The 13,850-nt window shown below is 42.4% G+C and overlaps 1 protein-coding gene across 1 annotated transcript in view; it reads left to right on the forward strand.

Annotated features, from left to right (window-relative positions):
- Positions 1–13,850, forward strand: part of MYO7B (myosin VIIB) — a 177,891-nt gene that overhangs the window by 147,267 nt on the left and 16,774 nt on the right. Inside the window, 5 exon segments of the mRNA XM_072615741.1 lie at positions 711–892; positions 4,540–4,667; positions 6,423–6,580; positions 9,329–9,482; positions 10,107–10,265. Of these exon segments, the coding sequence (XP_072471842.1) occupies positions 711–892; positions 4,540–4,667; positions 6,423–6,580; positions 9,329–9,482; positions 10,107–10,265 (781 nt within the window).

A 13,850-nucleotide genomic window follows, 5' to 3' on the forward strand; every position in this document is an offset into this window, starting at 1 on the left:
ATTCATGTAGCAATTTCAGGTCGACAAAGCACCTTACAAATATTCCATTTGATCCTCACAACAACTCTTGGCCATTATTATCCCCATTTTGCAGTTGAGGAAACTGAAGCAGGAAGCAGTAAAGTGACTTGCCCTGGGTCACACAGCTAGTAAGTGTTTGGGGCCAGGTTTGAACTTAGGTAGGTCTTTCTGACTCCGAAGCTAGGGCTTCTATATGCTGTGACACCTAGTTGCCTATAAGAATGCCTATAAGAGGTCCAAAGAGGAGACCCTAGAATATAGTTGGGGAAGTACCATGGACTGCAAAGGAAGGAAGGGATCAGTGAAGAAAGATTGCTTAGGAGAGGTGAATTTTGAAGAAGGTAATGATGATGGTTCCAGCATGATGACGGTTCAGAGATGGAGTCTGTGGAAGATTATCTCTAGACTCCTAGCACTGTAGGAAAGAGGTAAAATGAGAACCAGGATAGCTCCATCCTTTCTGAAGAGGGGTCCCAAACAAACAGATGGAAACTATTGTCACTATTGTCTCCTCTTCTTCGGGTCTTTCTTGGCTTTGAGCCTCAAAAATAACTAAATGCTCAATTTTCAGGGCCAAGGGATAATGTGTTAGCAAAATCCCCCTCCCCTCCTACTTATTCTTCCTGCCTCATTGGCATGGCCCACCTTTCCTGGTAGACAATCCCCTGCCTTTATCTTTTGCCTTCCAGATGACCCCACCATTCTGATGTATAAAAAAGGAGACTTGTTGATCCTGACTAAAGATGAAGGGATAGCACCTAACGACAACTGGATATTGGCCCACAATGATAGGACAGACAAGACTGGAGCAGTATCCATTGAAGACATCTATATCATCCCCACCGTCGTGAAGCCTACCCCGCAGATGATGGTAATGATACCTACAGAACTAAATATAAAGCAGAACTATCTGCTATTTTTCACCTGTGGGCAAGATCTGAACTATATCCCTTTTTGTCATAGATTTATGGCACTTCTCTAAGTCCCCAGTCTTGTGTTTCTCCCCAACACCTTTCCTACCACTCCTGGTAGATATTTCTGTCCCGACCCCTAACAGAGACCACTATCTGCCACATAATAGGAGGAGAGAGTGGTTCTGTGTCAGGGGAAGCCTCCACACTCCTTTCTGACTTGTGCGTGGGTCAAAGTCTTTCTTGTTCAGCCCCAGTAATTCCAAGATCAAAAGCCCTGAGGTCTCTGAGCTCGCATGCCCTAGAATTGCAGAAGAGTATAAAAGTGGCTGGTCTAAAAAAAGCAAAAGGGACAAAAAAAGTCAACTGTCCTAAATATCTTTATTATTCATAGATCATAGAATACCGGGGCTGGAAGGGACCTTCAAGGTCATCTAGTTTAGGTCTCCTTTTTCTTGCAGACAAGGAAACCAAAGCAAATGCAGAGAAGGGAAATGATTGTACAGTGCAACTAGGGAAACTAAAGCCCTAAAACTCATGTCACTTGAGGTCTGTCTTTTCCACTCCCTCTCGTTCACTGGTCTGAAAACAGGAGGCTGGATAGGATGACCTCTAGAGGTCTCTTCCTAGTTTGGAATTCTGAGGCAAAGGTGGTATTCTGAGCAATGGTTAGAGAGACTTTTCTTCATGGTGAAGATGGGAAAAGAGGCCTCTGTTTCCTCTGAGGCTCCACTTACCTCTGGTTAACCCTTCTCTTGTGGGGAGGGCAGAGCTGGGCAGTGATGGCTAGAGATCTGAAGACCACAGCTGAGGGTTCTCTTCCCTTGAAGAAGCTCCTGCCTCCTCTACAGTGCTCACCACCCCCAGTCTCACCCCTAAAAATACATCATAAGGATAAGAATATAGAGAACACTATGTATTGTTATCCCCACTTTACGGATTAGGATAGTGAAGTTCAGAGAGGTTAGTGACTTCCCTGTTATCACACAGCTAGCAAATGGAGGAGAATTAAACCAGACTCTCCTGACTTTAAATCCAGTACCTTCATCCCTCTGCCAAAAAACAATGTAATGGCATAACATTTTTAACCCTTTAGAGCGATCCCACTCTAGTTATCCCTTACCATACAGGCAGATCAGGAGGACTTAGGAACTGTTATTAATGGAGAGTATGTTAATCCCTCAATCAATCGCATTTGTTAAGCACCTACTATGAATCTGGGATTTAAGAATTAAGAACACAAAGACAAAAATGAAGAATCTTTGCCAGTATGGACTTTATATGCTATTAGTGGAGGCAACAAGAACCTATACAAAATAAATACAAAGTCTTTGGAGGGTGGTTATTACATCAATGGGGAATTCCACCGGGGAATTGGAAAAGCATTGCCATAGAAGGTGGTACCTTAACTTTGAAAGAAACTAGGGGCTCTAAGATGGATGGGAGTAAAGAGAGCATGACAAGCATGGAAGGAAGCATAATGTCATAAGAGAGGCACTGGAAGAACGGCAGTTTAGCTGGACCTTGGGAGTATGAAGGCGAGTAGGATATAATAAGTCAAACTGGAAGCAATTTGAGAGGAGCTTTAAATGCCAAACAAGGGCGTTTAAAATAGGTTGGAGAGGGCTTTAAATATCAGGTTGAGGATTGTATTTTTTATCTCAAGGCAATAGGAAGCCATTGAAAATTTCAGAGTAGGGAGTAACATTGTTAGGTCTGTGTTTTATGAGTATTGATTCAGCAGCTATAAGAAGATGGACTAAAGAGGGGGCATCCTGGGAACAGGGAGGTTACTGGAGGTTATTGCTCTAGTCCAAAGGAGAAATGGAAAGGGCCCATACTAAAGTTGTTGCCACCTACCTTGCCTATGAACAAAAAGAATGGGGAGTTTAGTAGGAAATGGAAAGGGGAGCAGATGGAAAAGAGATTATGAGGATAAAATGGACAATATTTGGCAACTTGTAGCATATGCAAGATGGGGAGAGGAAAGAGGTAAATTTTCTAGCCATAGTATGGAAAAGTAGAATTCATTATACTACCCTATCTTCCAGAGTTGGGTAGTCAATCAATCCATCAACAAACATTTAACTACTATGCTAAACTCTGAGGCTGCAAAGACACAACTGAAAATTTCCTGCCCTCAGGGAGTTTACAGTCCAGCTGGGGAAGACATCATATACATATGGGTAGATATAAAATAGATAGAAGGTAATTTGGGAGAATGGTACTAGCAGGTTGGGGTAAAAGGAGGGATGGAGGAAAAGGCTGACATACAAGGTGGCATTTGAGCTGAACCTTGAAGAAAACCCCAGATTCCAAACGATGGGGGTGAGGAGAGAGTATATTCTAGGGATGGTGGATGGCAGGGAGGGGCCAGCCAGTACAAAGGCACTGACATGGTGGTAAAAGGAGTTAGTGGTAGACCTGTTAGTCTTACAAGTATAAAAAAAACTAGTGTGGAAGTGATGGAGAGTTTAATTCTAGGTCAGGAAATACTTAAAGATCAGGTCTTCAGGAACAGGACAGAATTCACATGCATGGCCAGTTCTAGGGCTTCATCTCAAGAGGGCAGCAAGTGAAAATCACCCAGAGGATGGCCTTGCACATGGAATATGCATTTGACTCTATCGAGCTATGTGTGTGAGGGCCTGTTTCTTTTAGTAATTAGTTTGCTGTTTGAAGTCAATTAGATTAAAGAAAGAAGCTCTTCACCAACCCATCAATCAATCAAAAAGCATTTATTAAGTACAAAAACATGGTCCCCGACCTCAAAGACCTCCCAGTTTAAAAGAGGAGACAACATGCAAACAGTTACCTAGATACAAGATACATACGTGATAGATTGGTAATCTCAGAGGGATGGCACTGGCAGCTGGGATGATTGGGAAAGGCCTCAACAGGAGGCAGAATTTGAGCCAAGTCTTGGAGGAATCCAGGAGGCAGAGGTAAGAGAAAACATTCCAGGCATAGAGCCCAGCCAGGAAGAAGACTGGAAAGATAGGAAGGGGCTAGATTGGAAAGGGCTTTTTTTTTTTATCCTGGAGGTAAGAGAGTCACAGAAGTTTATTGAGTGGGATGACAAAGTCAGATCTGTGCTTTAAGAACTATCAGCTAGGAGGATGGAGTGGAGCAGAGAGAGCGATGAAGAAAGCAAACTACCTAGATGCCTATTGCTAGTGGGATGTGATAAGGGTCTCCACCAGAGTGTGCCTGTGTGAGTAGAGAAAAGGGGATGTGTATACAGGAGATGCTTTTAATGTAAAAAGACAGAACCTAGCAATCATTTGGCTATGTGCGGTGACTGGACGAGGAATCTGAGTAACTAAACAGAAAATACTTAGGTTGGATGTGAGCTTCTCAACTAAAGGTCACACTATCTCTTCTCTAATATTTTCTTGGTATTTTGTGCTCAGTTCATACCTATGTCATCAGCTGGGAAAGATTAGAAGCTTGGGACTATGGACAGGTGTTTTCCTCTTTGAAGAGCCCTTCCTCTAGACCTGGCCTCAAGCATTTAGTGTATAGTTGGGGGGTAGAACTTTGTTGGGGTTCAGGTTTGTTGCATGAAGGGAGAATGTTGTTATCCTTTGGGTATCTGTATTTCTAGAGTCTGTTGGCAATGTCCCCTGAGGATCGGAAACTGGCCACCCAGAATGCACAGCCACAAAAGTATGAAGAAAAAGAGTTGAAGGAAAAGCCATACACACTAGAGGAGTATTCCTATGAATACTTCAGGTAATACTGCTAGGTAACCCTACCCTCTACCCTCACGAACAGGTGAAACCTAGCCCTGGAGTTAGACAACCAAAGAAAGAAGCTCCGTAGTTCAGCCTCCATCAGCATCTTTTTCTTTTGTGAATAGTTTTACTTTGACAGCAGACACATCCCAAGAAACATGCAACTAATGCCACTCAACAAAGTATATCCCCCAAGAACAGTTAAGAAAAATTGCTCAAAGAACCAGAAGAACATTGTACACAGAAACAGCAACACTGAATGAGGATTAACTATAATAAACTTAGCTCTTTTCAACAAGACAGTGATCCAAGACAATTCCAAAAGACTCACGATGGAAAATGCTATCCACAGCCAGAGAAAGAACTGTGGAGTCTGAATGAAGATCAAAGCATACTATTTTCACTTTTTAATTTTTTCTTTCTTGTTTTTCCCTTTTGTTCCAATTTTTCTTTCGCAACACGACTAATGTGGAAATATGTTTAATATGATTGTACATGTACAGTCTATATTAGATTGCTTGTCTTGGGGAGGGGAGAAGGAAGGCAGGGAGGAAGAAAAATTTGGAACTCAAAATTTCACAAAATAAATGTTGAACTCTCTCTTTACATTTAATTAAAAAATAAGATTCTATTAAGGAGAGAAAAAGAAAGAAAAATTGCTCAAAAGAAGGATTACAACTGATAGTACCCATCATTTTATCACCAAAAAAAGTAAAATGTGAACGTACATTTCAGTGCTTTGGTGCCAGTGTGGTCCATTGTCTTTGGCATGAGTTTGTTGCCATTTAAGGCCATGAACATTTACTTCAAGAGTTCTTTACTGTTTTGTGTGTCATGGACTCATTTGGCAGTCTGCCAAGTGGACATGCCTATGGACCCCTTCTCAGAAAATTGTTTTGAAATGCATGAAAGAAAACACATCTAATTAAAAAGGAAAACAATCCTCAGAATGATGCTTGTTTCATAATAGAAGAAATGCTAAATTTCAGTTAGAGGTTAGTGAAAATAAAGATATAATTTTTTTTATCTATGTTCAAAACCATTCCCCCAAATTACCCATATGCTCCAGGTCAAGAACCCCCAATTTACATTGTTGTCAGCATCATTCTTTTCACCCTGCTTTCTTCTGTATTCATCACTCTATAGAAGTCCTTTGTGACTCTGAGTTCTTACACCTCAATGATATTCTAGTACTTCCATACAGCACCATTTGGCTAGCCACTCTCTTATCATTGGGTACATAGTGTAGTTGAGCAGGGAGTTGAAAGATATAAGGCTGTAAAATGAAGCAGGTGGGGTCAATCTGTGGATATTTCATTAGGTCCAAGGGCTCTCAACAACAGGGGTTGGGCTGGAGGTAAGTGGGAGGGTAGAAAGAGAGAGAACCATTAGCTGGCTAAAGTCTGGGAAAAGGAAATGTCTGAGAGAATCAAAAAGTCAATGGTGGGAAAAAAAATAGAGAAAAAGGGAGAAAAAAAGAAATTTGTAGTGAATGAGACAAAACTAAATACCTTTGGCCCCCATAAATTGGTGACCTTCCCTTTTTCCAAGTTTTTCTTATGGGGCTGACAAAGAGAAGGCACTCAGTAAAGACTCATTGAGCTAACTTGGCTGCTTAGACCTGTTTAAGCTTTAGGATTCCTTCCCTCTAGCCCTAGCCTTGACCCTGCTGTTCCAACTGACTGATTCCATCGTGGAGAGGTCTCCCTGACAAGAGTCCTTAGGCCACAACCAAGCTTCTCTCCTTATCTAGGCTCCCCGAAAAGGAAACTATCAACAAAGCCATGTTCCCCAAGGCACGGGGTAAGAGCCAGCTGTGGGAGCATTCCTGGGAGCCCCTCAGACAACCACTACTGAAGAGAGTCCATGCCAATGTGGACCTTAGGGACGTCGCCTGTCAGACCTTTGCTGATATCCTTTCTCCGATGGGGTGGGCCTCCCTTCCCAATTCCATGGAGTGGAGGTAGAGAGTGAGCACTATGCTTTTCTAAGGATTCCTTATCAATATGACCCCAAGCTGAGGTGGGGGGGCAGGGAGTGGACTCTTCCATGTGGACTCCCCTGTACAATTCATGTTTTGTATCCCCCAGGATGAGACCTACACAAAGACTCTACCCTGGCCTCCTCATGAACAGCACTAAGTCACTGCTGCCCCAAATTCAGAAGTTCATTGAGACATAGAAGAAGAAATAGCTACTCATTCCAAAGTCACAGGATAACAAGTACCAAACAGACTGAAGTTTCAGGAGGGTCCCTCAGCCTAGGATTTACTGTGTGACTTTGGGCAAATCATTTACCCAATCTGGGCCTCCAACTATAAAATAGAAACACTAATGTAGAGATCCACCTAGCAATGTGTGCACCAGAGGCAAGCATGTAGTCCTGAAGAAGGAGGTCCACCCCAAGACACAGGGACGTTTCTATCTTATCTTGTTGAAGGAAGAGGAGACACACTGTGGAAGGAACTCACTGCTCTCCTTCTTGGAGATGGGGCCAGGGCTATCAGGATAAGAAGTTCCTCTGGACAGTGTTGCCAGTCAACATTGCCCTATAAATTTCATACCCTGGGATAAAGCCCCATGGCTCCACCTGAAATAATGGCTGTTCCTACCTGCTTTGTAGGATTTGATTAACCTTTAAAAAAATTCTCAAGAAAGTGTAAACTCCTTAGAGGCCATTGCTGTATAAATTTAAATTATGCAAATATATAAAATCTTAATCAGAAATAAGTTAGCTGAAATTCTTTTACCCCGCTCAGCTTTAGGGGAAAAAGTGATAAGTGACGAGACAACAAGCTGATATTTGGAATTTAGTAAAAAGAAAAAGAAAAACATCTTCCCTGGAGTGCTCAGCACTCTTGGAGCCTCCCTGCCTAAGGCTGATACAGAGATCATGGCAATTCAGGACAACGCAGGTGAGCTTCGGAAGATCCTCAGTCAACAGAGACAAATTCAGTCCTGGTAATCAGATTAGACTGTCTGACGTGGGAAAGAGGACTCAGATCATTTTCAGCAACAGGGTAAAACCAAACAGAAGTTTCAAGCTCACTTTTTGTTACCCACAGAATTCCATAAAACATTCTCATAGTTGACATTCGTTTACTTATTTAGCTGACACCTTGTATACGTGGGGCATCCCCAAAGGTATCCAAGCTTAAAATCATACTTGGACTTTTGGAACACCAATATTATATCATTCAAGCCTCCTAACAACCCTCTATAAAGTAGGTACTACAAATATTGTTTCTGATTCAAATATAAAGAACCTCAGGCTCAGAGAGCTTATGGGACTAGCCTATGATTCCACAGCAAGGAAATGGCAGAGGAAAGCTAAGGATTATAGGTAAGATTTAAAAGGATATAGAAGAGACCTAAGATGTTAACAAATCCAATCCAAGCCCAGAGACATGTGCTTATCTCAAGGTCACACAGATATGGGCAGGATTTGAACCTAGGTTTTCTTTACACCAAAGCTAGCATTACTGTCTACTATATAGTGCTGTCTTGAAATGTCTCCTGCTCCCAGCTGATGGTCTCTATTCAGGGCTATGTCAGGGTACCATGGTAATTAGACACTGGCAGTTGGACCCTGCCTGACAGGATGAGTATCTATCTGTCCGTATAGACCAGACCATCCTTTTTATTCAAAGCCCTCCATTTCCCAACAGCAAGATGTGTATCTTAAACCATGTCTCCATTAATGGAGATGAACTGCATTTAGTCACCAATAGTCTCTCACCCTTTCACTCCCCCAACGGTATTTGGGTCTGGTCATGGGTCATTATGTGATCATGGAACCAAATTCTAATGGAATTCAGATATAATTTGTCATTACCATCATCATTAATAATAATAGTAGTAATAACGTTTATATAGCACTTCTAAATTTGTAAAGCACTTCATACAAATTATCTCATTTGATCTTCAACAACACTTTGAGGTAGGGGCTATTATTATTCCCATTTTACAGATGAAGAAACTAAGGCTGAACAATTATCCATTTTCATTAGATCTGTTTTTGCTTTTGCTTTGTCTGAGATCAGTATTGCTACCCCAACTTTTTTTTACTTCAGCTGATGCCTAATAGATTCTGCCCCAGTCTTTTACCTTTACTCTGTGTGTAGCTCTCTGTTTCAAATGTGTTTCTTATAAACAACATATTTTAGGACTTTGGTATTTAATCCACTTTATTGCTTCCTTTTTATGGGAGAGTTCATCCCATTCACATTCACAGTTATGATACTAACTGTGCCTTTTCATTCTATTTCCCCCCCTCCTGATTTATGCCTTTCTCTCTCCTTTCACCCTTTTCCTCCTCACCAGTGTTTTGCTTCTGACCACCACCTCCCTCAATCTGTCCTCCCTTCTATCAGCCGCCCTCTCCTTTCTTTCCCTTTTCCCCTCCTACTTACTATAGGGTAAGATAGATTTCTCTACCCCACTGAGTGTGTATGTTATTCCCTCTTTGAAGTTTAGGTCTTCTTAATTCCAAATGTGGTGCTCTACTCACTGTGTCACCTAGTTACCTCTAGAACACTGTACTAATTAGGAGCTATGATTTGCATCTCAAACTGCATATGTACCTTCCAGCGCCTCCACTTCTACTTTCCTACCCCACCAAAGTCTAGCAGATCCCCCTTTTCCTTCACTGACCTCGCACCCATCCTGAAGTATATGGGAGACTACCCATCCAAGCAGGCCAGGGACCCTGTGGAGCTCACCGACCAGATCTTTGCAGCTGCCATCCAGGAGGCTACATTGAGGGATGAAGTTTACTGCCAAATCATGAAGCAACTGACAAAAAACACTAACAGGTAGGCCATCAAAAAAAATTATCCAAAAAAAAATTTTTTTAAAGGTCACAGAGCCTGAGTTTTAAGCAATCCTGTCTTAATGACCAGTCTGGGAATTATTTTGCATGACCATGCATATTTTTTACATATTTTTAATAGGGAAGGAAGGTGGGAGGCAAAAATAGATTTTTGCATATTATATATATGCATACATACATACATATATATGCATATGTGCCTGTATGTTCATCTATGTCTCTTTATATATGAGTGGATACATATATGTATGTGCGTATATTTGTATATGTGTATATATGTATGTGTATATACATATATGTATGTGCATATATGTGTATATGTGTATATATGTATGTGTATATACATATATAGAGATATAGATACACACACACACACATACATCTCACTTCTCCCTTAAAGGATAGAAGGTCAGGCTAGATCTAAGGATTTCCCAGTACTTACACAGCTTACTCCATATTGTTTTCTAAGGTTGATTGTGTGGGAAATACATAGTTCCTGTCCCCTGGGGCCCCCCAGGATTCAGCATTTAGGGGGCTGCCCAAAGGCCCCCAACTCTCTCCTAAATGGCCGTGTTGGATGGCAAATGACGGCTGGTTGTTTCTTCAGTTACAGCTTGGAGCGTGGCTGGCAACTTCTGTGGCTCTGCACTGGCCTCTTCCCACCTAGTAAAACACTGCTGCCACACACCCAGAAGTTCATCGAGTCAAGGAGGAAGAATCAACCCATTGCCCCTGACTGCAGCAGGAGGATTCAGAGGGTGATGAGGTAATTGACAGTCAACAGGATTCTACCGAGCCTATGTTAGATACACTCAAAGAGACAAGAAAAGAAGAAATTCTTGCCCTCAAGAGACTCCCATTCTAATAAGGGAAATCAAAATTTACTCACATTGAACAGGTAGAGAACAATACAGGAGAGAATAAATTGAAACTATCCTTTAAATTAGAAGAGATCAGTGAATGTCAGAGTAATCTAGGGGAGTGTTCTAGAGGAGGGGAAACTTGAGCTGGGCCTTCAAGGATGGTAGGATTTAGATAAACAGAGAAAGTAGAGGAGGGGCAGAAAGCAGAGGTTGGGGTGAGTCAAGTCTGGCACATTTCAAGCAATGAGAAGATCAGACTGAAGGTGAAGGGCCTGCTTGCACCTGCTGCTTTAGAAGCTGGGGCTGTTCAATGAACTAGCTTGGGATGTGGGTCATCCCAGCCTCTTGGTTCCTTCCCCTCCTTTTCCATCTTATTCCCTACCTGTTGACAGCTTCTCTGCCTGTGAAGTTTTCTCTCCGTGGACAGGCTTGGGAAAAGGTGGTATGGCATTCCAACTCACCCTTGTTAAAGACTTTCCCCAGCTCTGGTAAAAGTTTAGGTGGAGATGATAGTTGATGTCTCAAATGAGATCTCTTATGATTGTGAGATGACAATTCTGTGGATTATCTGTGGGCCTCAAATATCTATCCTCATCTAGACTCCTGTGGTTCCAGAAAAGCAGGAGTAGTCTGTAGAAGCTCAAGTGACAGGTCCTGCCTTTTTTAGATATGTATTTCTCTCTGGGTCTCCCTCTCGTCATCTCTTACCCATCTCCATCTCTGTCACTGTCTTGTTTTCTGTCTTGGTCTCATTCTTTCAGCCATATTCTGCTTCTCTTATTTTCCCACCCTTCTCTGATATAATCTTTATATGTGTTTTCTCTATAACACAATTTCTATTTCTCTCCCTCTCTGATATCTATTTCTTTCTCTCTCTACCCCTTTCCCTCTCTCCCTCTCACTTCCCCTCTCTCCCCTTCTCCTCCCTCTTTTTCTGCTGCCTGTTACTCCTGTCCTTCCTTCAACTTTGTGTTTCTCTGAAATCATTGTCCTGTTGATTCTATGATATGAAACAGCTCTCGAATATACTCACTTATCTCTCCTGACACAGCTGCCAGCCTGGTCCAAGCCCTCATCACCTCATACCTGGACTATTGTAACAGTCTTCTAGTTGGTCTTCTTGACTCAGTTTTCTTTAGTCCACTTTAGTCCATCCTTCACTCAGCTGTCAAAATTATTTTCCTAAAACACAGGTCTTACCATGTCCCCCAACTATTCAATAAATTCCAGTAACTTCCTTTCATCTGCAGGATCAAATCTAAACTTTTCCATTTGTCTTTTAATGTTCTTCATAACCTGGCCTCTTTAAACCTCTCCAGTCTTCCAATACCTAACTCTTCTCCAATTACTCTTTCATTCAGTCCTCACACAAGACATTCCATGTCCAAACTCAATGCATTTTTACTAGTGGTCCCCATGCCTGAATGCTCTTCACCACTTTCTGAGTTACCTGGCTTCCTTCAAGGCCCAGCTCAAATCCCATCTTCAACAGCAAGTCCTTCCTGATCCCCCTTAATTCTTATGCCTTCCCTCTTGGATCATCTCCAATTTATTCTGTATATATACCTGTTCACATTGTCTCTCTAATTAGACTGTGAGTTCTTTATGAGCAAAAATATTTTTGCCTTTCTCAGTATCCCCATACAATGGCTTAGCACAATGCCTGACGTATAGTAGTAGGTGCTTAGCAAATGTTTGTTGACTTTCTCCAACTCTGTCATCTCTATTTCTTTCTCCTCATCTCCTTCTAATCCCCTGTCTCTCTTACAACATTCTGTGATGTTTAGAGTGGAAGGTCTCTACTCCATCCAGATCTGGGCAGTAACAACCCAGAGAGACCTCACTGAGAACATAGGAGTGGCTGTGCTCTGGCCAGGGCTATCTCCTCTAGTCGGATCTCTGTGAGTATATTGGGAGGGGAAAGGCCTGAGACCTGAGGAGTGAAGTTAAACTATGGGCCCCCAGAGTTTTCTGGTGCTGATCCAGAGAAAGTTGGGCCCCACAGAAATCTCATCCTTTCCTAGTTCAGGAAATTGACATCCTTCCTCCTCTATCCAAAGATGATAGTGTGTAGACCTCCCTCATTTCAAACTATTTGGCACCAGGCTCTGGCTAGATGTACAGGCGGCACATAGCCATGAGGGCTTTACCAAATAGTTCTCAAAGCATCCCCGTCCCCAGTCACTGACTTTGCTGGAAACAGTATAGTGGCCAAGTTGGGTACAGTTTCCTCTCCCAATTCCCCCCATCTCTGTAGTATGAACACTGAGAAAGAGAAACAATAGCCCTGAGCTGAGGCTGCCTAAGGGCATCTGAGGCTGTAGATACAGGATGAGATACCTTGGTCTCTGGGGCAGCTAGGTGGTGCAGTGGATAGAGCACCAGTGCAGGAGTTAGGAGGACCTGAGTTCAAATCTCACCTCAGACACCTGACACTCACTAGCTGTGTGACCTTGGACAAGTCACTTAATCCCAATTGCCTCATCCTGGGTCATCTCGAGTCATCGTGATGAATATCTGGTCACTGGATTCAGATGGCTCTGGAGGAGAAGTGAGGCTGGCGATCTGCACAGCCCACCCTCACTCAAAACCAAGTCAAGTGCAAGTCATGTCATTATCTCTCTGATGGCATGGTCTTCTTCGGCAATGAAGGAGAAATACACACACTTTGATCTCCAAAAATGACAGGTTAGTGGACAAACAGACAGAAGGGGATGGATAGCAATTGTGTCTGGAAGCATGGAGGCTGAACAAAAGGAGCATTATCCTAAAGAAAAGGGTCATCAAATGCCAAATAAAAGCATAAACTTCCTGATCCTGGCAAGATGGTAGGAAGAAATACACACAGAGACCTTACTTGTCTCTGTCATCTGGAAGGGTTTAGCAGAAACTTGTCAGAGACAGAAAAATGAACAAAACAACTTAAGATTATAGGATTTAGAACTGGGAGGGACCTTGAAAACTGTATAGTTCCCCTTGTTTTATAGAAAAGGAAACTGAGACCTAGAGCGGTTAATTGACTTGGCTAAAATCACACAACTACTAAAAAAAACTGATCTGACTCTAAAATTGAGGGTTCCCTTCATTAGACCATACTCAAGGAAATTTCCAGCTGAAGTCCATAAAGCAATGGGGATGAGATGGCTTCCAGGTCCCCCTAAAAAGAGCCAGGCCAGTACAAGGTAGTTATGCACTCCAGGCAGGGATAGAAAATGGCATTGATGTCCTGGCCCTATGTGTGACTGTCCACCAAAAGCTTTGAGTTTCCTCTGTAACACATGCAGCTTAAGTCCTCCCAAAATAAATCCTAAATGCCACAGGAAAAGAATTTCTTGGCGTTGAAAATAAGCATTTCTAAACACTGATATTTAAAAGTACCCTTCGTGACACCCCTCTGAGTATTCTACTTCCCCATTCTCTAGTCCTGACTTTTGACCCTGTGACCACTGCCACTCACAGTTTCTAAATCAAGGACAAGAAGGTAGTGA

Source organism: Notamacropus eugenii, chromosome 5, assembly GCF_028372415.1.
Source record: "Notamacropus eugenii isolate mMacEug1 chromosome 5, mMacEug1.pri_v2, whole genome shotgun sequence".
In the NCBI taxonomy this organism is placed as follows: domain Eukaryota; kingdom Metazoa; phylum Chordata; class Mammalia; order Diprotodontia; family Macropodidae; genus Notamacropus; species Notamacropus eugenii.